Source organism: Dromaius novaehollandiae, chromosome 1 (assembly GCF_036370855.1).
Source record: "Dromaius novaehollandiae isolate bDroNov1 chromosome 1, bDroNov1.hap1, whole genome shotgun sequence".
Taxonomy (NCBI): domain Eukaryota; kingdom Metazoa; phylum Chordata; class Aves; order Casuariiformes; family Dromaiidae; genus Dromaius; species Dromaius novaehollandiae.
In genome coordinates this window covers 116502759-116528790 of record NC_088098.1, presented here as the reverse complement: position 1 = coordinate 116528790, position 26032 = coordinate 116502759, and the positions used below count along the sequence as shown (strand labels likewise).

Here is a 26032-nt window from a genome sequence, read left to right as displayed (position 1 = left end):
CAGTGATACCAGCATGCTCCATCCGTCTGTCTGGGTGCTCCCCTGGCAGCCAGGGAAAGCACCCTGTCCGCTCTGGTCCCCCTGACCGTGGAGGCAGGTTTGACATGCACGGTATGCCAGAACAGCAGGTTTGATGTATTATCCTGATTTAGGCTGTGGTGATCAAGCACAGGGCTGCATAACAGATAGCCCCAAACAGCTCTGGCTGCATGGTTGCCATACCTTGTTCTTCCTTTTCCCACTTCCTGACCACCTTTTTTGCTGAGCTTGTTCCTTTCTCTGACCCAATCTTCTCCCAAGTAAACAAGTCTCCCCTAATTACTTTTTTCTTGTTGGTCCTAGTTTTGCTGCATCTATACCTGAATTTGCTATTTCTGATCGCATTACCTATGTAATACTGTCCTTGTATGGTATTCCTGGATATGGTTACCTAGGTGGTGCTGGCCTTGCAAAGTCCTGCTCCCTGAAAGATCCTCAGTGCTCCTCTCCATTCATCTGTGAAGTCTGGCCATTGCTCATATAACACTCTTCTTAACCACCTGCAAAATCCAGCCATCCCTCACAGTGCTGTCTGTAACTTTTGTCAGCTCATGTTGTTATCTGTCACCTCTGGTGGTTTCTAATGTTGTGTCCAGTAGTTTCTCACACCCTGTTCAGTTAGCTTCACTTGAGGCCAGGGCCTAGTCAGCATCTTTGTCATCTGCCTGCAGTCCTAATATCCCCCCACTTAAAGGTAGTATCAGAAGGAGCAGCATCACTCTGCTCTCTGGCAGAGCTGGAATGGGCCTCCCATGGTACCCCTTAAGTGGGCTGCACACATAGGGATGGGAGCCCAGCTGGCTCTGGACGTTACCAGCGAGGGGTGCGAGTAGCTGCTGTCTGACCTGTCATTGCTGGCACCGCAACCTGTACATAGTAAGGCTCTTAAAATCAATAATGTCCCTGTAAGAACAATAGCCCACGCAGGTAAGTCTGGTTCTTTCACCTTGATAGCTCCCACAGCCTCTTCCCAGCCACGGGGTCCTGGGCTATTGGCAAGCTCGGTGGAATGCTTTGCTTGCCTCGTGTCGCTGGAGTGAGCCCTCTTGCCTGTAGATTCACAAATCTGAGCTGTTGCTGATTATGGTCCCCCTCCTGCACGTCTGGGTAATCCACCTCAGTGGTCTACTCTGAGGGTAGGTCCATGTTTATTTTTAAGTCATGTTGCAGTGTTGAAGATCGAGTTAAATCTATTTCTTGGTTATTCAGAATCAATTTCAGTTGAATACCACTTGTGTCAGTTGTGTTACGCATTTTTTGCTGAGGGAAGTACACTGAAGTTTGGGGGGCTTGCTGTGGCCAACCTTCCCGTAAGTCTCCCAGTCCAACCCAAATCCCTTCTCATTTAATGGGTTCTTAGCCAGAAACCAAGATCCAACTTGAGTGTGTACTTCCCAAATTTCCAGCTGTATTACCCAATCCCACATTCCTTCTCCCTGTATGTGCATGTAGCAGTTGTGTATTGGTCCAGTGTCCATCACTTACCCCTTGCATTTGAAATTAGCTCCTCCTTGACAGCCTTTCCTGGGGACTCCAGGTGCTCTTGAATATTTAGCTGTCTTGGAGCAGTGTAAGTAGACTCTGCATCTGTAGCCCACTGGGCCAATTATTCTCCTTCAAGGCTCTCAGTCTGAGAAGTGTGCAGTAAGAAATACTTGTACCTGGACATGGGCCGAACCTCAAGACATGTTGACTGAGATGCACCTGGTGATCTGCGCGTGAATTATTGAGAGGTTGATTATTCCCGTCACAGTGTTGCTAATGAAATATAATTTTTCCCAATATTTGACTCCCCATTAATAAAGGCTCTGCTCAGTAGCATTTCTATTTCTCTGTTTTATCTAATTCATTGCCTGTTATTCTGAAACTTCACCATTCCTCTGTGTTTGTTACCTGTTAGTGTTTGTTATCTATTGGTTCCATCTCTTTAACAAACAGAGAAACTTTCATGCTTTAAATTTTACTTTAAATCAGATGTTATGATATTTATGCATAGATTTTTACCATCACCTTTTCTCTCTGTTTAAAGGAAAGGTTTTTACACTTTAGTTACAAATATGCATTAGAGTGTTAACTTTTTGGAAAAAATTAAATACAGCAGTTAAGTTTTGGTAATTAGGTATGAATATCATCTAATGTGTATCCACACCATCTTTCTTCAATGTTTATTTCTACTCTGGTTCAACCGGAATATTTTACTATTCATTATCCCCTTTCAAGTCATTGTATACATATGCTTCATCCACAGTTTTCCCAACTTTTAACCCATTAAGTACTGATAGCGCTTAACTAGTTTCCCATCTGCTTTAAATCTTTTACCTCACTGATACCCCTCTTTGATTCCTTCTGTTACATTTGCATTCTGTATGTACATGCTTACTTAACAGAACATTACTGCAGTCAACAATTCTGTCACTAGGTCTGGCTACTTTTCTCAGGTTGTTTTCCTTTGGAGGATTACTCTTTAAAACAAGCAAAAGAAGACCTACCAAGGCTATTGGGTTACAAGATTTTCAAAGCGCTTTTGCAAAGCTTTAACTGTGATTAATGGAAACACCTTTAGGGTTACTCAAAATTAATGTTCATCCAGTCAGTCTCGGTCTTATATGGTATTCCTGGCACTATGGCCTTACAAAGTCCTATTCCCTGAAAGATCCCCAGTGTTCCCCTCCAATTATCTATGAAGTTCGGTGGTTGTTCATATAGCACCCCTTTAACCACCTGCAAAAAACAGCCGTCCCTCATGGTGCTATCTGTTACTTTTGTCAGTGTTTCATGTTGTTATCTGTCACCTCTGGCAGTTTCTCATGTTGTGTCTTATCCAGTAGTTTTCCACATCCTGTGCAGTTAGCTTAACTTTACACTTGGGCCTAATCAGCAGATTATTATAAGACTAAAATTAAAAGTGATACTCTATATTACAGCCTATTAATTAGTTACATATAATGTAGTTTTTGTATTATATTAATGAAAACTATTTTGAGGATTGATACATTCTGGATTGGCTTCAATCCAGAAGCAGCTCGACATAAACTGGAATGAAAATCATAATAATAATCACAACCAAGGAAGTAAAAGTCACTCTAATGTAATATGCAAACTCAAGTAATTAAAATAACTGAATAAATAAAGGTTTTTTAATTGCTCTGAAGTTGTGTGCATAATAGTACATCATGCTGGTTAGTAAAATTTTTTCCAGCTACTGTGTAAAGCCTATATTTGGATGATGGATCAGCATGTCTTAACATTGATTTACCACAGAGGATCATTCTTTCTTTAAGAAGAGAGGCAAACAAGATTCATGTTGGTATTTTAAGCTGGAGTTCTTTGACTGCTAATTAGATCAATTATTTAAGACACCTTATTGCAGTGTAATTTAAGGTAGCTTAAATTTTCTTCTTCTGATGGACCGAGCACAGAAGAAAGAAATCTGCATTTAAAGAATACATAATCCATTCAGTCTTGACATAACATTTTTTTTCCTCTTCCTTTTTGTAGGTTCCACCACATCCCTCAGGTCCTCCTGTGGTTGGTGCACTCCAACCACCTGCTTTTACAGCACCTTTAGGAATCCCACCTCCTGGATTTGCTCCTGGGGTGCCGCCACCACCGCCACCTCCATTTTTACGACCAGGGTTCAACCCAATGCATTTACCCCCAGGTATATTTCTTATTTCTAGAAATATTAAGTCCTTTTTTTAATCACATAGCCAATAAAAGTATTTGGAATATAAACTACACAACCACATTTTGGTAAAGTGATATGCTGTGTTAATATATGCTTTTCTTATAGGCTTTCTTCCTCCTGGACCACCACCACCTATAACTCCTCCAGTATCTGTTCCTCACACTCCAGCAGTAAACATCCCAAATTGTAAGTGTTTGAATCTTAGGCAAGTGGCTGTAGAAGAGAGGTACCATGCAGGCAGAGAAACTGACTTTTTTTAAAATGTCAATGCAATTGTTCTTAGCTACAGCAGCTGGTATAAATGAAGACACTACAAAAGATGCATCCGTTGGAAATCCCATCCCTACAGTGGTTTCTGGATCCAGAGGGAATGCTGAAACTAGTGATAGTTCCAAAATATATGCGACTGTTCCACCTCCTGTAGCACCTACTAATGTACCTGCTCCTGTTACCCAAGCTATTCCACTTCTTGGTAAGTTCTTTTTTGTATATATTCTTCAGTTTGTTTCCTGAATTTAAAGTAAGATTTTCATTTTGCTACTGATATACAGTTTGTGGGAAACCAAAGTGGATTTTTCAACATTTGGTCAAATTTCTGTCCTTCTGTTTAGCTTTTAAATAATTTTTAAAGGCTTGATTTTGCACAGAAGAAACGGTAGAACTGGTGTTATTGAAGATCTCTATTTTCTGAAGAAACAAAGAAGCTGTAATTTTAAATTGCAAATTCAGGACAGAATGACATGCTGTCTAGTTTTAACAAATTGCAGTTCATAGTATATAGAATATCTTATGAAAAAACATCTGTGACTTGAACTGTGTTTTAGGCTTGACTATTACATGTATAGTGGTTACTATAAACATAACTTATAGCAGAACACTTCTTTTAAAACTGTATTTTTTAAAATTTATGAAAATATGGCATACTTTTTCTGTATGGAATAAATTATTTTAATAAAAAACAAAAGCTTTCATTTAACCCTGTATTACAGGCTTTTAAACCTTTTTAGCAATATGCTATTTTGACAAGCAAAACAAGTTAGCTTTGGATATCTTACATAGATTATTTTTCATGTTGAGATTGTTCAGATTTTTAAAGAGATTGCATGCTGTTTAATGTTAGAGGAGTCTGCTAAATGTTTATTTTAGGATGGCCCTTTATGGTTCCATGTGAAGAATACACTCAAAAGGCAACTATAAGTTTCCTACTAATTATAATAGAATTGTTCCATTTATGTGATTTCAGACCTCTAAATGAGAGCATGACAAGGATATGATAATTTTGTTTAAGTGTGTTTATGCCCCAGAATGTGCAGTGTTAACTGCAGAACAAACTAAGATTTTTTTTTCCCTCTCTCTCTGAGAGCTTACTGCTCTGTTGGATTTGATGCATAAATTTTCCAGCTGTGACTAGTGATTTTTGGGTGCTTCATGTTAAAAGCTCAAAATGATACCCTTCTAAGCAGACTTTTTGAAAAAATGAAGAGCCTCTTCTCTCTAAAAATTAGGCTGCTTATAAAGTCCATCAGAGCAGACATCCAAAACCAGTAACTAGTTGTTTTGAGAGTATTTTTGCCATTTGACAAAGAGACAGGCTTAAGAAAAATCCTTTGGTGACAGCATGGGTTGAGTTTTGTAGTGATAAGAGTTATCTGGCTATACAATTTTTGAACACACACATCTTAATGGCTTAATGACATTTTTTATCATTTTAGTACAGTATTGCCAAAGTATTTGAAGCTTCATGTTATCATGTCTTGTACATCATAACCTGAACTTTTTATTCCAAGCCTTTGAAATGCGTTAAGTTACTCTGCGGTGTGCTGTATCACTGTATACAGAAGAAAAAGCTTTTATAGAATGAAGATTGAAGTGAAGTAAACTAAATGCCCATGTCACTTATGTGGACAATAGCCTCTATTACTCTTACAAACTCAAGGAAGCTGAATTTGATAAATTGGAAAATCAAGAATTTACCTTTGTTTTTGTTAGTTTGTTTACTGGATAGTTGAGGATGGAGTTGCCGTATAGTCAGCCTCATCAACAAGGGATCAGAGAGATGGGGTTTTTTTTTGTTCATTTGTTTTTTAAGATTACAAGTCTGTCTTAATGTGTGCATTTACAACATTGGAGAACTGAAGTAATAAGAGCTCTCTGTTTCTTTTTCAAGTAATTGCATTTTATGTTGATAAGTGTCTTATTTAAAGCAGAAGTCATAAAGTCAAGGAGTTATGTAAAATCCTTCCATGCTGACATTTCAGAGTTACAGGATACTGTTCACAGTGAGATGTAAGACATAACAAAACTAGCAGAAAGAGAGATCATAACATTTTACGTGATTAAAGATTTAAAAAAATTAGTATCAGTCTCTCTTGCTTTTAAATCTCTTCAGTAAGTTAAGACAAATGAAACTTGTGTTAAAACCACTTGGATTCACTTAGCAGTTGAGCTTAACTCTGCATTTGGGAGACCATATCTGGTCTCCCCTTAAGCTGGAAGAAAAACATGAGAGGTGATTTTTTTTTTTCCCCCACCATTTATGCTGTATCTAGATTGCAAGGAAGAAGTGTCACTTGAAGTCTTGCCCTCTCCATCATCTGAATTCAAGAGTTGGCCAGGCTGTGTCATCGTTCCTTTTCATTCTGTGTGTCAGGTTTCATCCCTAGGGAAGTTAAAACATGGGAAATGGAGTGTGCCAGGGTTTTTCCACCTGTGTGGACATGAGATGCAATCTACATATGCATCCAGGTCCAGGAGCCCAGAAGTACTTGCAGGTCTGACCATTTAAATGTAGCCTTAGTGCTTGTACAGGTCAGAGACACATGAACTGGACAAAGTAAACAAGTAGGTACAGCATCACCTTCAGTTTGCCATGGGAAACTAAGCAAGGGACATCAGATGCTTCAGACTGAAGGACCTTGTGTTCTCAGGTATATGGTTTAGCAGTTTGAATAGGTAACTGGTTACGTGACTAGTTTCTCATGAAGTCCTCTTAAACTGCTGCTTAAACATGCCCATGATGTGGTTCTCAAAGCTGAGATAAGAAGGTAGAAGAAAGATTTGTTTGACAGCATCATGAAGTATATCATGAGGACTCTGCTTGGGGAAATAGGGATGAAGGGGCTTCAGTAGTTTAACAAGAAGAATGAAGAAATGTTCTTCGGATATTGTGGGCAGGATAGAAGAACATGCTTCAGCAAGCTGAATTCAAAGAATGAAGATTGCTCTGAAGAGACTCTCATAGAAATCTAAACCTAATAACCTTGTCTGAGAATACCTTATGTAATCTGTAAAAATGCAGGCACTTTTTCCTAATTTTTGTAACTTCAAAATGAAGCTTATCTATCTGTCCAGTTTTTTTAATGGAAGATATGTTATAAATTAATTCTAAATTGATGGATTATTGTAAGATTTCATATGCTTTCTTAGTAATGTAAGTTACATTCTGTTTCATCTCCACTGATTTCATTCATTACTCCAATGTAATTTTTTCATCACTTCCAACAACATGTTTGTGGCTCCAAAGCAGTGATCCCTTGTGGACATTGTGTCTAAATTTTTTGTGCTAATTTCTAAAAAGCCACCTTCAGGTTGTTTTAATTTAGTTGTATCCTTGATCATATTCACTGTTGTTATAACTTCTTGTTCTTAATTTGGACAAGATGATCCAGATTGTAACTGACTTTGTGAGTGTGTGCTCATCATATATTTTAAATGATCTGCAGAGCAGAATTTTTTAGACTCTTTTTACATGCAGCTACTGCAGAAAGTGATAGGGTTTGATTTGTCAACTTGGTCTGAGTGCTGAGCAAATGCTGTAATTTGGACCAGTAATAAATCGCTGTTGCAGATGCTTTGTTTTATTCAGATTCTGTGATCCATTATCTTGATTAAATACACCCGATTGCAGTTTTGTAGGTATGGTCTAATGCTCTTTTTACCAAAATTCCTACACTGATAATTACATATTATCAAAGATTAATATACCATAGTTCTCATGGAGCTTGGTACTCGTTTCCTGTTAATGCACGCTGAATTATTATTCTTTTCTCCCTTGCTGGTTTGCTCCTAAGTAGCTACATGTTCTTTTTGTAATATGCATTAAATTATAAAAGACAGTGTAATATTATTTGAGCTAATCAGAGTATTAGTGTATTATAAAGTGAATCCTGGAAAAAGGAGGTATCAACTTTTTATTAATACAGGATATTAACAGTGATAAACTTGCTACATTTCCAAATTTTTTGTGATAGACCATGTTAAAAGCCTACCAAACACTGCATGTCTCCCAATTACATATATGAATGCTACTTTCATACAAATAATATTACTGATTGAGAGTTCAGAGATAAGGTAAACGTGAATTCTAAAGCACCATTCATGAAATTATTCATGATTCACTTGACCTGAATCAGTTTAATGTGTATGTTTTATAAAGTAGGAATTTTAGAAGTCTCATACCTGTAACCAACACTGTACATTTGTGTAGTTTGACTCTTACATCCTTGTTTGAGAATCTTAAATGAACAGGAGCAAACTCCTGTTGGCTTCATTGATGGGCATTGACTACCCTGGAAAATGTTGGTACTTACAGCAAGTTTTTAAGTTGAGAGTCCATACTTAGGCAGTTATGTTATCTACAGTCTTGGCCTGTTCTAAAGGATTCTGTATTGAACCCCAGAGAAAGATACAAGACTTAAAACACTATATTTAGTACCATTTCCAAGAATTTCCTGATAGTATTTAATTTTCTAGTTTTGAGATGCAGCATCCCCCCTGGAGCCTGACTGTGCAAAAATTAATGTGACATGCTAAATGTTGCATAACATTTAGCCTGTTGTTCTGCTAGTATCCAGAGCTTTTGACTACTTCTTCCCATATGTCTTTCCATCAAATTTCCAGAAGGAGGTGTATTTGAAGCAAGATTGGTATGGTAGACACCATTGCTTCACTTGCTTTCATGTAGCAGCACAGCTGAGAAATAATTTAATGGATTATAGGAGGTATGGGATGGAATCACTTATTGGGCAGAATTCCGTTAAAAAAAGAAAAGAAATCATGCCACACTTCTCACCTGTATTAGCATTTATAACTCTGGTAGCTGTCACAAGGGAACAAGGGCTTTCTCCAGCCAGAAGAGAAGATAATGAGAAATGGAATTCCAGTGACATGGAAATCTGGCTTTTTACTTAATTTATCAAACAGTAAGGAAGACTACTCTGGCCTCTCTGGATAGAAGACGCTTCTTCAGGACAGCTATAGCAATTTTGAGCTATGCCTGATGAGTAAAGTGAAATTATGAAACTTGTGACACTGTGTGATTGTTCTTACATCTCTGAAGTAACACTCATGGGGTTGGTGGTGGGTTAATCTAGTATATTTATATGTGAGCTCTTCATATTAAACACTTTTCTCAAGTTCTGAGGACCTCATAGTATGCATCACTGGTAAAAGTCACAAATAGAAGTAAGTTGGGGAAGAAATGTATGCTTTTACACATTTGAACAGAATGAACTTAACATATTAGGTGCAAGGTCTGAGCATTATAACACCAGTAATAAAAGCTGTGTCTTAATTAAGTCATGCAGAACAAACAGTTGATGAAATGGATGGAAGGAGATTCATTTCCATAAGCAAGGAGAAAGGGTTACAAAAAGACTTATACTTAGGAACAAATACATCCTGTGGCAGTCACCTTCTCTCACTTGTCTGCACAGCTATGAAATGGTCATTAAATCACTTTATTCCTTCTCTAGGAGCTCTGTTATTTCTTTTCAAGTTTGAGAAACTATTTTAAATTTTATGTAAGTGTCTTTCCCTTTATGAGATAACAAAGGTCTTACATTTTTGTGGAAGTTGCACATGCAGTCTGTGCCATTAATTTTATTGAACATTTTCAATAAACTTGGATGTGTTTCTGGGCAGCTCTTTTGGAGCAAAATTTTATCTAGTGCCTGACTTGTCAGCACTCTTAATAATACTTTCTACAGAGTACTACAACCTAAAAATTTGAGTACACTTATTTAAAATAAAAATTGTTCAACTACCTGGGTGATACAATCCAGATTGAAAGAGAATGAGCTTCCAGATACCTTTACACTTCTTCTGTGGCTAATTTTCTGTGGAAATAAGATTGAGACATTAAATGACTGGTACATGTTTAAAAAAATTTTTTTCACACGACGTTCATGCTGTCATATCCTCACCTGCTCTATTGCTATAGAGCAAAAGTGTTCACTTATCCTGTTCAACTCATTGCATCTCAGTTATGCCTTTGTGCTTTATTAATCTTCTGGGGAAAAAAATGCTTTGCAATGTAAAAGCAAAAAATATCCTCAAACCTAAAAATTTAGTAAAATAAAATTCTTGGAAGACATCACTAGCCACATGTCTCTCTCATCAGATCTGCACAGTACGAAGTCCCATGAGGAGTTTAAATTAGGTGGCTTATAGCCCTGATTATGAATGCAGGAGGAGGGGGAGGGCTGCTCATTATTTTAAAATTACAAAAGAAGAACAAACAGAAAAAATAAACTGTTGCTGGTTGATCATTTCTTTCAAAGAGTGTGACATAGCAAATCCTGTCTTACAAGTGACTGCTTGGAGGGGCAGGTAAGATGATGATGCCATGGACTGGAAGAATATTAATGTCTTTGCCACCTGAGCTGTACTGATCAGCAATATAAAATTTCCTTTTAATATGACTACAAAGGGCATTAAGAGCAAAAGGTTTCTGTTAGAGAAGGTTCTAGGATGTAATTTAGTATAAGTAGCATGGTGAAAGGGCATTAGATACATTTTTCTGGAGGCTCCGGTTTAGTTGGGATAGAAATAATAAATCAGTTGCTGAAGAGAAGCTACTACAACTGAATAAAAGTTTAATTGGGATATCTGCTCCATTTTGTTCATTAAGTTAAAAATCAAAGTGAAGTTTTCAGTGATGATACTTCGCTAAATATTTAGTTCTAGCGTGTATTAGCTTACATAGCTCTTTGAAGTTTCAGTTTTACCCAGGGTAGGAGTTACAAAGTTTTATGTAACCTGTATTCTTAACTTTCATTTTTATTAATAGAACCAGAAATAAAACATTCTTTATGGTCTCAACAAAGCTGAAAGCAAGCGAGATTAGGAGAGATTTTTTTTTTTTGTTGCTTGTTCAGCTAAGAGCTGTTGATTGTCTCTAATGAGTTGTGGAGTTCGCTTTTTAAAAGAAAAATACATGTTCTGGTCATGTGCTTTTTCAAATGTGGGACTTATTTTCAGGTAAATGACTGCTAGTGAACAGAAGAGCATGAGACAAAGCCAATTTAAAGGCCACAAAGAAGAAGAGACAATAGTGTTAGCAGTTTAAACAAAAGCAGGCATGCGAGACAGGCTTGCACACAGCACTTCATAGGAAGTACTCATCTGCAGCTGAGTACTCTTCAGTTCGTTTTGAATCACTGCTGCTTGTGTTGATGTCAACAAGCTTTGGGCTGAGCTTTCTCAAATGATGTGTTTTGAGAGTTCCTTCCCCCCCCCCCCTTTTTTTTTTAACTGTCCTGAGGACTATGCTAAAACAAGTCCATGTGTAAAAATGGAAAATAGTTGGCCTTGGATATGAGCTGTAAAGGATGGAAAATGCTATTAAAAAATGACCACAAGTTTCATGTTGCATTTCTTTTTAGTTTACATTGCAAGGTTTAGTTTATTAAAACTAAACTTTGTTGTAGCCATTTCATCTGGAATGGTAAATTGAGCTGTTCATAATCTCCTGTTTCCTCCCGCTGTCTTGTTCTGACCTTAACTTTAGCTTCATGGCTTACTTTGTATCTGCTGCCTCTTCCACACTTTGAAAATCTTGCTATTGACCCAGGTTAAACCTCAAGTGTTGTCACCAGATATGATGTGGACTATGTTTATAATATGGGGGGAAGTCTTTTTAAGGCTAGCTAAAGGAGATGTGGTATCTTTAATTAGGAAACCTGGAAAGCATAACCTATTAGGAAGGTGTTCAGTCAGGAGTCACTTGACAAAGCACGTCACTGAACTGTACGTAAGAGCGAACTCTATCCTGCAACATGGCAACTGCTTCTTCAGAAAGTGAAGCCTTTAGGATAAGTGAATAATTTATCCATTTGATTATTAATTACTCTTAGCATAAAGTTCTCATTAAACCAGCATGTGCTCCTATTCATGTGCACGTGCACGTGCTCACACACACACACACACACACACACACAGAGCTGTTACTTGTTTCATGAGACAATTTCAGATAGAACTCCTCTAAAAATGCTTTTTTCCCCTCCTGTCAACCTGTGGTTTTACTTTCTTTTTTTTATTTATTTGCATCTGTTTGTTTGTTTCAGGTACTCAAGCAGTTGCGCCACCCCCGCCAGCTCCTGTTGTTGGGCTGCAGACTCCGTCCACTGGCCTCTTAGGTGCCCGGCCTGGTTTGATACCCCTCCAGCGACCGCCAGGAATGCCGCCGCCTCCTCTGCAGCGGTTTCCCTTGATGCCGCCGCGACACATGCCGCCCCACATGATGCACAGAGGCCCCCCGCCTGGGCCAGGCGGCTTTGGGATGCCTCCTCCTCATGGCATGAAAACCCCGTTCCCCCCACCCGGTCATTTTGTGAGACCTGGGGGGATGCCAGGAAGTGGAGGACCGGGCGGACCTGAGGATAATAGGGATGGAAGGCAGTTCAGGAATGATAGGCAGACTTTCACTCCTAACAGAGACCAGGAGAGGTTTGGAAGGAGATCTTTTGGAAATCGGGTAGAAAATGATCGCGAGCGCTATGGTAACCGCAGCGACGACAGAGATCATGAGCGACTTGGTAATCGTGAGAGGAGAGAATGGGGAAGAAGAAGTCCTGAGCGTGACAGACACAGAGACTTGGAGGACAGAAATAGGCGGTCCAGCGGACATCGAGACAGAGAGAGAGATTCTAGAGATAGAGAGTCTCGTAGAGACAAGGAAGAAAACCGAGGAAAGGAGAAACCTGAGATGACAGACAGGGCGGATGGCGACAAAAACCATGAATCTCATAGTGGCAAAATGGAAGATGCAGACATTGTTTCAGAACTTACTAAAGGAGAGTCTGAACCTATGGGTGTAAAACCTGATGAAGAGTTAACATCTGAGGCTACCTCATCTGTGGAACAAGCTGAAAAGGATATTGGCTCAGTTGCAGAGGCTCCTCGTTAGAGACTGGAATTTGTCAAAACCTGACAGTGACATTTGTTGGAGTGTAGAGCTTTAGAGTTGTACAGTCTGCTGTATTATACTTGCTTCTGCTTATATCACAGCCCCTCAGTAGTTGGTGGGGAATTGTAAGCAATTTGATTGCTTTCCTTCTATTTAAAATAGCCACAACATAACACAAAATACTGAAGCTATGATTAAAATATTACCCATTTTTGCTGTAACTTTTTTAAAGTTTTGACTTTAAAAAGTTTACAAATCAGAAGTAGAAGTGCTTTCTATTTTTTTTTTTAATTTAAGAAAAGGTAACGGTGAAAGCTCCTCAAAACAATAGGGATGTGTTTTTAATAAACTCTATTTTCGTAACAAACTTTAATGTGTGCTATTCTTCCTACACTGCACTGAAGTGGAAAAGGATTGTTCAACATCTTAAAGTTTGAACTGTTAATGCTGTACTGGAGTCTAAATTAGACTGTTTTGTTTATATTTGTTAAAAGAAATACATCTGTTTGTGTAGCTATTCACAGAAGCAAATTTTTATTTGTAATAGTCGATTTGATTTTTAGATTGCTGCATTTTAATGATCTACTTGACCATACTAGGTAAAAGTTAGTGGTTTTAAAATGTTAATTGAAGAGGTAACTGTTTAGTGTTTGCGATGCAATCAAGGTTTTTTTCTTTCTTTTTATTTCCCCTCCAATTGGTTCTGTGGTAAATGTTGCCCTAATTAGCCTTTTTTAAAAAGTGGACACTTTCAGACATACTTAGTCTGCTCTGCTTGTAATGTTATAAAATTATTGTGTGTGGTGGGCTAGGAAGCACACCAGGTCAGCATCTTTTGTACTTGTTATTCATTGATGCTTTTTGGAAAGTGGGCTGGAAGAGAAATCAAAGACACCAAATCACAATATAAAATGCTAACCTATTTTTTTTAAATGGGGCTGGGAAAAGGTAGGGAAGTGGGACGGTGCTTAAGGATTTTAAAATGCTGCCTGTTCATTCACACAAATCTAGGCGGTTACTGTTGTCTGTGTTAACGATATCTACCTCCTGTAATCCAGCAAGAGGTAGGTTTAAAATTTTTACTCAGTGTTGTACCTATCAAACTGATGGAAAACAAATGCATATTCTTGTATTTGTGTAAGTTTTACCAGCTCTCCATATCACTTAAATATTTTTGTCAAATTATAAGAGGGCAAATACTAGTTCTAGTAGTTGACCCTTCAGGTGCAAACAGTTTTAAGAGACTGTTACATTAAATTAAGCAGAGTCACAGAGCCCTTGAAATTCTGTGTTTAGATATATTCTCTTATTGATTAGCCCATGCACCAGAAGATGAGGCTCAGATTGCACCAGACATCCAGTTGAAGCTTGTTATACTCTAGAAGTGTAGTGGAAAAATTGTATGAATCCTGTGCATATTTTTTTTTCTCCTTGAGATAGGTGTGTTCTACATTTAAAGTTGGTTTTTTTCCCCTAAGTGAAGGGCAGCTGCTTTCTTACATCAGTACTTTTTCACAGCTGCTCTGCAGCAGAGGGTTTTTTTTTCTGGGGGAGGGAGTGGGTTGGGAAGGCAAATATGGAGTTACTCATGGGGGAGAGGACATATATTTTTATGTTCTTGCAATAGCAGAATAAAGAGAGAAAAAAAACCTGTTTACATACTTGTAGTGAACTCAACTTCCATGTGTTAAAACTTGTGTCCTTAACATTTGTTTCATGCTCGGCCAGTGGAACTAACTTTTTTCATACAAAACCAGATGTTTATGTCTTACGTTTAAGACTGTTTTAATAACAACTGCCCTAATTCTGTAAGGAGATAGGATTTTTTTAATGAATACACTTTATTAAAAGCTTTGAAGACACGAATGAAGGAGATGGAAGGCTTATCTGTTACAGCTTGTGCAAATGCCACCTCACATTTCACTATCGCCTTTTAGGAGACTGAAAACAACGCCCAGGAAAAGTTGTTAATGTTAAACCATTTGCAGAATGGTTTCTTACTTCCTTCTGAAGTATTAGTTTTGGAATAAAACATATTGGGAAAGCTTCATCTTTAAGGTATCACCAGCATAGCTATATCTTACTTTTGTATTAACTACCAAATTTCTGGCTTAAAAAAAAAAGACAATTCAGAAGTTCATACTTAAGCTTAATTAGTAAGCTCAATGTAAGCATCCATTACTAATACAGACACTACAGTTCTTTCAACATGAGCAATTAATATCTTGGTTAGTGAAGCAATGCCTGCCAGTGATCTGTTTGTAGATAAATGGAGTATTACTTCTACAGTTTAAAATACAGCATTGACTTCTAGGCTAGTCTGCCATCAGACATTTAACCAAATAATAGAGAACAGATTTGAAAGTAAACATCTGTATATACCAGACTTCAACCCCCCCTCCCCCCCCCACACACACACTAGGTTCAGCACTGAGAACAGCTGGGAGAAGGCATAAGCATAGTACTTCAATCTAGTACTTATTTTTTTTTCCTTCAGGAGAGGAGAGGCAACATAACTGTCCCCTAAACTTCTGAAATGTAAACAGAAGAGGCAATGGTGGTGGTATTTGTATTATGTTCAAAGTGTTCAGCAGTCTGTGATGCTAAGTGACATGAAATATGCATTCACTATCTTAATTCTGCTGCTACAGCTAATTCAGAGTATACACTAATCCACAGGAAAACATACAGGTGGGTAGAGACTGTACAACACAATTGTTTGCCACCTATAATGAATGTAAGTTTCAAGTGTTTCTACAATATTCTTGCTATACCAAGAGCCATTCCATTTGTAACATGCTACACAGGAATTTGGGTGTCTAAAAGTACAACCAACTACTTCCATGAATATCATTTATGTACAAGATATAAAGGAATGTTGATACAAGTCTTCATTAAAATTAGTAATTTTCTCTATTAAAAGACTTGAAAATCTGTGTTTAAGAGGTATATACTAAAAAAGCTGGCACTATTATACAGTAATCACACTGCTGAAAAGCCTTATGAATTTAAATATGGGACTTCTGGCTACATATCTCTTAATCAAGGGCCTATCCCCCACTAGACACTTCTAGATGCATAGCTTCAAGAAGGGGGTCATTTGCTAACGCACCAAGAATTTGTACTGCACAACAGCCGTGATTTTTTCCTGATGGGAGGTTTCTGCATCTGCCCAGAACAATCCAACCATACAAAGCTGAGGTCCAGAAAATAAGGCACAAGGATGCATCTTGGACCCAAACTGTTTTATATGCTTAAGCTTCCCCCTCACTCCACCCTGCAATCCCAGTCATGTTTGAGCATCTCATGTGCTTCCACCATTACACTTTACAGCAAGATGGTATTTCTTCAAACAAGCTGTCCTTAGGTACATGCAACCCAACTAACACACAGTATCAGGTACTACCACAAGATTTGGAATACTCCTGCAGGAAAACACAACAGGGCTTCTTACTATTGAGCATACTGATTGAGTAAAAGTTTTAGTTGGTCCAGGGTTACTGGCCAGAAGTGATCTGTTGGATGCTGTTGGTGTCCTGCAAATTGACTACTGGCATTAGAAAGTCCAGCCCTATCTTTTAGAGGGTAGAGGATCAGCAGGTTGCTCCCCCCCATAAACAGCAAGACCAAAGTGTATTTGCCCAGCACATTTATTAGGTAAGGTTGAAACCTACAATGCTATAACTTTGCCAGGAGGAAGCCCTGATGCACACAGTGTCTACTGCTCTTTGGTGAGTAGTCTTGCTAGAGCTCATAAGGGTGATCAAATTACACAATACACTAAAATTTTAGTGTTCAGCATTTGTGGTCACTATTAAACATCTTCCATTGCACAGAAGTTCCAGTTAGTGAAGATTATACTTAAAAGGATTACAGCAGAAGCTTTAGCAGAAGACTACAGAGACATTCCATCAGGGTCACTTTAATTTCAATATACATTGTACAAAATTAAGTCAGTCTTCACCAGTTTCACTGATACCCAGAATGCAAAGTAGTAATGAGATTAAGTGATAAATCTTTTTCTTGAACAAGGCCAGGTTCAGCATTTGCAATGAAATACAGCCCATTTCTCACTGTCATCTTAAGCACTTCAGGTGCAATACTTAGCACTTCGCTATTCCAATTACACCACAAGCTAAACGAGGTCCAGCATTTCCAGTTAATTTGCTCTCATTATCTCCCCCTTTACCCAGGTCATCAGATTTTGCATGGACCTAAAAAAGAATTGAAGATATCTTAATCCATGTTATTACATCACTAATAATCAACATTTCACAGCTGTTCACATTAGTACTAACAGCAACAAGTAGTATTGCCAGCTGTCTGCAAGGTATACATAATTGACTGGTTCCTTCCACTGTGTCCCTGAATGCCAAATTGGTACTTGTGCTAAAAACTTTAGACTTATATAAAAAGCTAGCCTTCAACTGAATTTTAGAACTGCAAATCAGCAAAATTCCAAGTTTCAAGAGTTGTTTGCCCAAGAACAAACATTTGGCTTGAAATTCAAGTTCATCCTTGCAACACAAGGCTGACTTATGAAGGCACAGTGCCCTGGCTGCTGCTTTACAAGTGTTACACTACAGACCTCCTGGCTACATGGTCATCAGTCCAAGCCTGTGTTTCATGCAGCAAGAGTACAGTGGTCTCAGCATGCACTGGAGTCCCAGGGGAAACCAGATTGATTACACTCATCTATTGTCAAGGCCACAGGCTTGTTAATCACAGCAGCCACATCTCCCTTCCTCCTTCCTCCAGGGAGGCCATGCAGCAAATTAAGCCAGCAGCCATTAGAACAGTAGTAGGGAACACAGGCCTTAAGGGCTCACTGCCATGCCTGGCAGTGACACAGCAATTGTGCCAGATTGCCAGCTGCTTCCTCAAGTAAGGTTGCTTTCATCACTCAGTTGGAAGAAGCAAGGTTAAATGGAGAGGAATACCCTCAGTAAAGCATGCAGCAGGTTTCAAGATCATGGTAACAAACTACCATAATGATACATTACATTTTCAGGCAAAGCTTTGAAAAAACTCCCCACAGTGGAAGTCTTGAGCTACAATTTACATAAAACACCACCAGGCACAAGCCTCTAGCAGTAAGAGAGCTTACAAGACTACTCCAGAGTTCTGCAAAGCATCTAAGCAGGCATCAAGACACTTACCACCATGGTACGTCCAATGATGCTATATGGTCCACTAAGAGAAATGAGGGAATCTTCTATATCCACATCTGCTACTCCTCCTTTGGCAGTCACATTGCCAAGATCTCCCACATGCCTATAAACAAAGCAGCAGACAAACTTACAGGAAGCTGGGTCCATTGGAAACCCTAAGTAGTGGCCTGGCCAATACAACACCCATCTTTGCCACACAGGTACTCCACCTTGAGCAGAACACTTGTTTAACATCACCAGTAACTCTTCAACATATCCACTATTAATACTTAGTTCAAGAGATTTGATTAGAATTCAGTCCTAGACAGAACTTGGAATCGAAAGGTTAATCACAACTGTGGGAAGGAACAGCATGACTCCTAGCAAGGCAAGCGGGTACCACACAACTCTTGTTGCTAAGAATTTCCTCCATGTTTATCTATTATAGGATATTTTCTTTTGCTCAGAGGGAAGCTCTCAATTAGGTGAAACAATCTTTCTGCACATTCAAGGTTTGGTACAGGCACTGCTGCTATGCTTAAAGCTTTTAATGTGTATCACAAATCAACTATTCCACAAGCAGCTGCAGACAGACTTTTGGTTTAAATAGGATTAGTAAAAGCAGTTTGCAAATGATAGCTAGTGTTTAATGTATCCCCTGTTGAGCTAAGTTCAGATCAGTACTAGGAATGACTATTCAAGTTTATTTAGCATCTTCTCATATTCATGACATCAGTTCTATCGCATAGTTTTGTTTAGAGCCAGTTCTCCACCAGGACTTCCCTTAAGAATTCAGCCTCAACCAGTAAGTCAGTTTGCAGCTTTTGGACATTCCAGTGTGTAGCTCCCAACCCATTTGTCCCAAATAAAAGAGTCATAAGACAAGCTCATGTTCAGAGAGCTGCAAGACACTTTGATCTAGACTCAGAACCTTGCATACCAGCTTGTTTCTAATAAACCCTCCATGTATTGTGGAGTGACCAGCTCAGCTAGTTGAACGCTGACTACCAGCTTCTTAGTTGAAAATAAGAAATCTATGCTAGACTAAGTCATAAAATAAGGACAAGAGCAGTTTTCCCTCTGGGATTTGCTTCATTTCAACTTCCAGGAAGTTTTAGTCCTATCTGTTTCAACTCTGTACTGACTAAAGCATGACCTAGTTCTGTCTTTATAGAGAATTCCCTAGACTACAACTGTCTGAGCATGCAGGTTATGCTATAAGAGGCGTTTGACTAAGCAGAATTGGCAGAGACCATGATGTTCATGCAATTTTGGCCTTTAGCACCAGAGTGTTTGACTGCCTGAAAAGCCCGCAAGCAAGCCATTTCATACTGTTGTCAACCAGACAGGTGGTTAGCAGCCAGCTAGCTTGGTCTGACAAACAGGACACTCAAGTATTAATTGATCAGTCACAGAAGTTGTAGCTATGGACTTAAGGTGAGCATTTAAAAGCTAATCACACTGCCAAGTCAGTCATGATGCTACTCTAGACCTATTTGTACAAGATTAGCCCATCTTTTACACTTGCTGCCACACTGGCCTTTGGTTCTTGCACAGCCCCTTCCCAGTCAGCATACTATTTAAGCCACTCCCCAAGGAGTGCATCCTGTAAGCACTACAGTGCCTAAGGTGACAGGTTAAGCACAGCCTAGTACCCAAGAAACAGCCATCATGCTGGGCACATTCAGCTTTCTATTCATTTTAGTCCCCCCTGAAGCTCCAGTCTCTTCCACAGATGATCCCAGTTTTGCCACATGGAAGGTCTGCATACAGGTCAACAGGTCCTTGGACAGCTGAAGGCCCCTGTGTGGAAGGCTGTTTGCTGAGCAGGCCCCCTAACACAGAAGCAAGCCACCACCAACCAAGTGAAGCGTTAACGCATGAATCTCCCTTCACTTACACCCTGAAGTACCCTCACTTAGTAGGAGTCTTTAATTATTTCTCCCCCAAACTGGGATTAAGCTAAGAATACATTTGAAAGACTATATTTTGTTCATACTCTTGGAGCAAAGATAGCTAATAAAGTATCACTGCAGTCAGCAGGACCTGTATTAACTGACCCTAGAAGACTTGCCAGAATTAACAGTTTTCTCCTGGTTTTGTCGCAGCATTATCCACAGAGTGGCCTGCCAGGCAGAAAGGAGTCTCACTTAAAGAGCTGCTACATTAAAGCTGAGCAGCTATCCAGTAAAGGATCAGGCACATTAAACTCACCTTTCTGTATCAGTTGGTCCACCATGCTGCTTGCCTTCAGGATTAAAGTGAGCACCTGCACTGGTACATCCTGAAACAGATCACAGTCATCAGAAGTACACATTTTTGCCACAGCTAATATAAACCTGTTCACACAGTGTAACAAGGTAGTCCTCCCCACAGCCAGAGGAAGTGAGCTTTCTAATGATGAAATACCTGCTCTGATGCTAGATTTATACTGATCCATTGGAGGCAAGTAACCTACAACTGACTTGCAAGCATTACTCTGAGAGTCCAATAACATAAGGTTTTTGGAATGCAGAACATTCTGATATTCATGGTTTAGCTGAAAGTAGTATTCTCAGTTCATTACACTAGGTATTCATAGTATTTTAGTGCTTGATATATCAGATTCTCAGTACTAGACTAAACACGTTTAGAGTATTAAATGGAGGAACAATTCCTTAGGAAATGTCACCATTTCATAAAACAGATTTGCAGTCATAAGAACTACCAAGTACACTTCAAAATAGTCAGTGCTGCAACACTAGAAGAAGCTCTTTAAAGCTGAACAGTCAGGATACAGTTCTAACTAGAAAGCCTTGATAGAAGTCTTACCATTCGTGCTGTCCCCAAATTCATGGACATGGAAGCCATGATCTCCATCAGACAAGCAATTAATTTTTCCAGTAATTTTTACTGGTCCATCACCCTTCAGTGGAAAGAGACTTTGTTAGTGCCTAAATGACTACAGTATTAAGCAGGCTAATAGCATCAAATGAAGTTTCCTGCTCAACAGAAAGCACTAGAGACCCCACTCCACATTCAGCAACTGACATGAATGGTTACCTTCCTGCACGAATTGATTCCATGTGCCAAGAGAGCATTTCACACAACATTTACATTTGTTCAGCCACCTAGAATACATTCCTCCTACTGGTCTATCGAACAAGAGGAATACCTTTCAGCAGATAGCTTGCTTTTAAGGAAGTTACACACTTCAGCTTGCAAGCACAAGCAACCCTGGCATCGGCACTGCTTTGCAGGCACAGCGTTGCCCTAATACAGCTCCAGCTAGTGGGAATAACCGACGCAGGAAGCGTGGAAAAGAGCTCAGACCACACAGCAGTTAGAGCCACGCTAAGTCTTCCCCCCCCCCCCCCCCCCCGGCAGCGACAAAACAAGCTTCACAAAAAGGCTGCGCCACACTTCAGCCATTAACCACGCTGCAGACCCCCAGCAATGCAGCCGCAGCACACGCTGCCTGCCGGCCGCTACGGCTCCCCCAGGCCCCGCACCCCGCCACGGACCCGGCCCGAACCTAGCTGCAGCCGCTCGCAGCCTCCCCGGGGGCCCAACCCTCTCCCCCCAGCGGGCAATGACTCAGCACCGGGCGAGCCCCGGCGGGCGGGCTGAGCGGGCCGCGCCGCCATCCCGCGGCTCCCCTTGCCTGCTGCTCGAAGTGGATGAGGCCGTGCACGGGGCCGTCTCCCTTCATCACACACACGGCCTTCAGCATCGCCATCTTCCCGCGGCGGCCAGACAGCAGCAGCGCACCAACACCCTCCCTTTCGAGCACCCCCACACTGGAGAGCTGCCCCCTGCCGGCGGCTCTTATATAGCGCGGCCGCTCGGCGCCGCAGCCAATCACAGCGTGCCTTTGTGGTCCCCTCGATCAATTATATCGCGGGTTGCGGCCAATCAAGGTGGGGAGCGCAGCGGTGGCCGTGCCAATCCGCGGCTCCTGCTGCCGAGCCAATGGGCAAGTGATAGTGCCTCCCTGGGCCGGGGGGGGGGGGGCGCTGCCTTCTGTAACGGACGCGACGCGGGCTGCTGGCGGCGATAAGCACCGCGCAAGCGCTCTCCTTTCCCCTCCCCCCCTGCCCTGCCGCTGCCTAGCGCAGGAACTGTTGGGCCGGCGGGCGCCGCGCCGCGGGGGGTGCCTGCGTGCGGCCCTCAGGGGTCTCGCGTTTCCTGCGGAAAGTTACGGGAGTGGGGAGTTGTCTCGTGTTTCGCAGCGTAGCAACGCTGAAGCGTTTGGGGAAGTGTGCGTTTCATAAGCAGCCTCACTTTAAGCCTTCCCCGCCCAAATGAGCTTTCAGTTTCTGCGTATTTTTGTGTTACGATTTCATACGGACACAAAAACACTTTTGTGACAGGCATACCCTGAAGCAGTAACACGAATCATCTGCAGCGTTTTTCTTCTGCAAGTGTTTTCTTCTGTGTACTTTAATACCTTCCCCCCCCCCCCCCACTGGGATATATCGAATTACGAACTGCAGTCTAAAAGTTGAGCACACCTACAGAATTGCCGCAGCATAGCTTTATGTTTCAAAGTAGAGGCCCTGTCCAGAAGGTGTTTTGTTCCCTCTGCAGAAGCCGTCAAGATTTCAGTCTGGAGCTGGAGGCAGTGTTGCTCAGCTGCTGACTCTTGTTAGGTTACAGAGGGCTTCTCAGAGACCCCTGTGCACATGCGTTATCTGCAATAACAGACTGGTTATCTAGTACACAGCTCAGAGAGATTTCTGCTTAAAATGGAAAGTCTCTTGGTGTCGCCATTGGTCAGTACCTGCCTGAGGGATGTGTAGGGAAGAGACGACAAAACAGCTTCTCTCCATACTGATACGCTTACAAGCCTTAGACTCCAAGGGAAAATTAACATTGGATGTGGGGAGGATACATCTGTGCACTTTTGTTGGAAGATCTGCAACCTCCAGGTGTTTTAAGAATAAAATGATTGCCTTTAATAAATGCCCTTTTGGTAAACCCCTGTTCCCTATTTTCCTGCTGTGTTGTTGAAGAAGTTGAATCAGCAATCCAAAATGATCCTATAATACCTGTAACTTGAGGCAGTCTGTATGTATGGCTGAGGGCCCAGGTGGTTTTTAAGACACCTGGCTGAGAATGCCCTGTGGTTAGGGAAGAGAGCACCAGGTCTGTTTCACACATTAGGCTTACTTATGAATCCTGGGAATTTTATGGGGCCCTGACATTAATTCTGAGGAACAGGAATTAGTTTGGTTGAATGGTGTATTTCTTTGCTGGAGAAAGCAGCAGCAAGAAAAAAAAATAAAAAAACAAATACCCAGGGAGTATTAGTCAGAGAGACATATAAAATGTTTGTAGTTTAATCCTGAAAAGAAGCTGAGAGAGGAGAGCTGGGTTGCCTCCTGTTTAGGTGGAGTCTTGGCACTGAGAGTTAATAATCTTCCTAGAGTTTCATTCCTGCTGTGTGTGGGGAGAAAAGACTTCGTAAATTACCCATGAACAAACAAGTCTGTGGTAGTGGTACAACCTGCAGCATCCTGAATGTTGGCTGGATCAAAACGAAACATTTTGGTGCCCTCAAGGCAAATTTTGTTTGATTTTGAAAACGGTTTGTAAACATGGAAGGACAGTAGTGTCTCATTATGGTATCAATCATCTTTGGTTTCCTATGGCACTATTTTATCAGTGTCAGAGGAACATCTTGAGTGCTTTGCTATGGTGCTTCTTAGGCCTATCTCCAGATCCACCTTTGTTTTCATCAGACAGGTTTATTCTTTCTTTCCTGGAGGTATGTTTTCAAGATCCACCCTTCTTCATGCCTCTACATGAATGTAGAACAAGCAGAAGGATAAGCAGCTTTATCAAAGAGAAGAGCCAGATGTGTCAAGCCTCCTAATAAGTAAAGTGAAATAATTCCAAATAATGATTTCAAAAGTTTGTCACAGTAGTGAAGAACAGCTTGCAGAGACCTATGAAAAAAGCGTGAACTCAGATGCTTGATATCTAAGGTAGAGCACAGCTGACAAAGATGCAGTGTTAAGAGCATAGAGATCAGCAGTACAAGGCTAAGGGAAAAATGTGGATTTGAAGGACTAATACACAAGAGTTTATATGGTATGTGCAGATCAGTAATCTCATGCAGGCTGTGGCCCCACGCTTTCTAGTGCTCTTTTCTATTCCTTCGTGCAATACGATAGTAATACAAAAGTATTGGTTTACATGAGTACGCTTTCACATGAGTCTTACACAAGAAGCTGCAGATTTTTTTCCCCCACATACCTCCTTTTCACTCACTTACTTTCTTAAATCTTGCTAGCAGGGAACAATTTATGTGAAAATCCACCACAAAGAAGTTGAACAGTGTCTGGTGGCAAAAACAAATTGTTTTATTATTCAGAATATCAGAGTCAGACCAGAGAGGAAAGAACAAAGTGCCAGGTGGGATTACTGACTTTGACAGTATGAACTACAGTCAGAGGACTTGTGAGACATGAGGAATGAAGTGTGGTCTCTTACAACTCTGGCACTTACTGTTTGACACCAAAGCCCCACTCTTCTTTCACCTGTACTCTTGTTCTGCCATCTTAACTTGGAAAAAGTCCAGAACTTGGGCCTGTTCCCACCTCATAGATACACTGATGAAAAAAGGTAAGCTGGAGCCCAGAGGCTTGAAGCAAGTATGGGAGTGACAGGCTTAAGGCTGGGTTGACACATGGTTTTGAATATTTTCTCCACTCTGCAATTAGCTATGTAGCAGGGGAATGAAGCTGTTTTTAGTGTTGATCAAAAGGGCTGCTCACATTACATAAAGAGACTCACAGGTAAATCTCTGAGGAACTGGGGTTCATGTTAGCCTTGATTGTTTCCTAATTTGCCTATTTAAAGGGCTATTTTCAACAAATGAAATAATTAGTGTGTCATGTGGGTTAATAGAAGTCTAATCCATATAGACAGAAACTAATAAATTTCTAAGCAAAATGTGCAAAAATAACAAAAAATCCCAAAACCTTTCTGTAGTGTAAAAATACGGCATCTATCAAGCATAAAGCCTGTGCAGCACATTAACATGCATTCTGATTAAGATTTTATATGTATTAAAAAATTGGAGGGAAGTTCAAGAGTTATGGTTCCCATGGCGACCATACCTCTGATGCCTTATGCAAATATATAGTATTTCTACTTTTGACAACTCTACTGGAAAGATATGAGGCAAAACTAAGATTGCCGTGGGAGATATCATGCCAGATCTCTTGAGCTTGTGTGCATGGGTGCTCACCCATCAAGATCACTGTCCATGAGTCTACATTAATGTCATTTTTGTGTTTATTCTTTCACATTAAGAAAGGTGAACTGAGACAACAGGAATAATAATGCTTTCTGTAGGACCATTAATTCCTTGAATGTGCATCCCTGAAGGGGAGACTGCTGGTGAGATAAGCACAGGTGTGCTTATCCCAGCATGCCAGCAAAGCAGACAACCGTTGCTTCTGTGCAGCCTCACGTTCTAGCAACTGAGGATCCTAGCAGGGCTGGATCAGAGCAGTCTGTCCTCCTGCTCCAGGAGCAGATTTATAGCTATTCTTAACCCATTTTTCCATCTCCGCAGCTGAGTTTGACCTGTTGAGCTAGAGCCCTGGTTACACAAAGACATGAGCAGTGGCTCCCCACTGCAATAAATGCACTGCTTGTGTGGTCTTCCCATCTAAAGCTTCCTTGTGGAAAGGTGGAAGCTAAATTCCTCGTGCTAGTATCAGCTTATGCTATGGAACCATAGAAAACTTGTAGCATTTGAGAGTGACCTAATACATAGAGAACACAAGATGTGCATGTCTGTTTAGGCTTACTCGGTAAGGAGAGTGCTGTACTGCATGTAGATTATTATTCTGTATTATGAATGACCTAGAATAGGCTTGTATGTGTGGTGGGGGGTTCCTTCAGAGTCCCACAGTCTAGATCCTAGATGCTAAGGTCTGAAGGAATCTAACCCTTGCTCTGTCCTTGGGCTCA

General features: G+C 40.5%; 2 protein-coding genes across 7 annotated transcripts in view; one reads left to right on the top strand and one right to left on the bottom strand.

The window, feature by feature from the left end:
• Window positions 1–14780, top strand: part of SCAF4 (SR-related CTD associated factor 4) — a 48601-nt gene extending 33821 nt beyond the window's left edge. For 5 of the 6 annotated variants that reach the window (XM_064524094.1, XM_026103568.2, XM_026103569.2 and 2 more), the window contains 4 exons: window positions 3538–3700; window positions 3833–3913; window positions 4011–4199; window positions 12073–14780. In XM_064524094.1, the coding sequence (XP_064380164.1) occupies window positions 3538–3700; window positions 3833–3913; window positions 4011–4199; window positions 12073–12914 (1275 nt within the window). In that variant the 3' untranslated portion in view covers window positions 12915–14780. Of the gene's footprint in view, window positions 1–3537; window positions 3701–3832; window positions 3914–4010; window positions 4200–6276; window positions 7594–12072 lie in introns of those variants that run through there. The other variant, XM_026103570.2, reaches the window with a different exon arrangement.
• Window positions 14781–16546: 1766 nt separating this feature from the next.
• SOD1 (superoxide dismutase 1) lies at window positions 16547–21871 on the bottom strand. The gene is made up of 5 exons (XM_026103613.2): window positions 21708–21871; window positions 20876–20969; window positions 20279–20348; window positions 18074–18188; window positions 16547–17128 (listed from the first exon to the last, which is right to left on the bottom strand). Exons 1-5 carry the CDS (start codon window positions 21780–21782, stop codon window positions 17018–17020), a joined length of 465 nt encoding a protein of 154 aa, XP_025959398.1. The 5' UTR covers window positions 21783–21871; the 3' UTR covers window positions 16547–17017.
• Between the last annotated feature and the right edge of the window lie 4161 nt (window positions 21872–26032).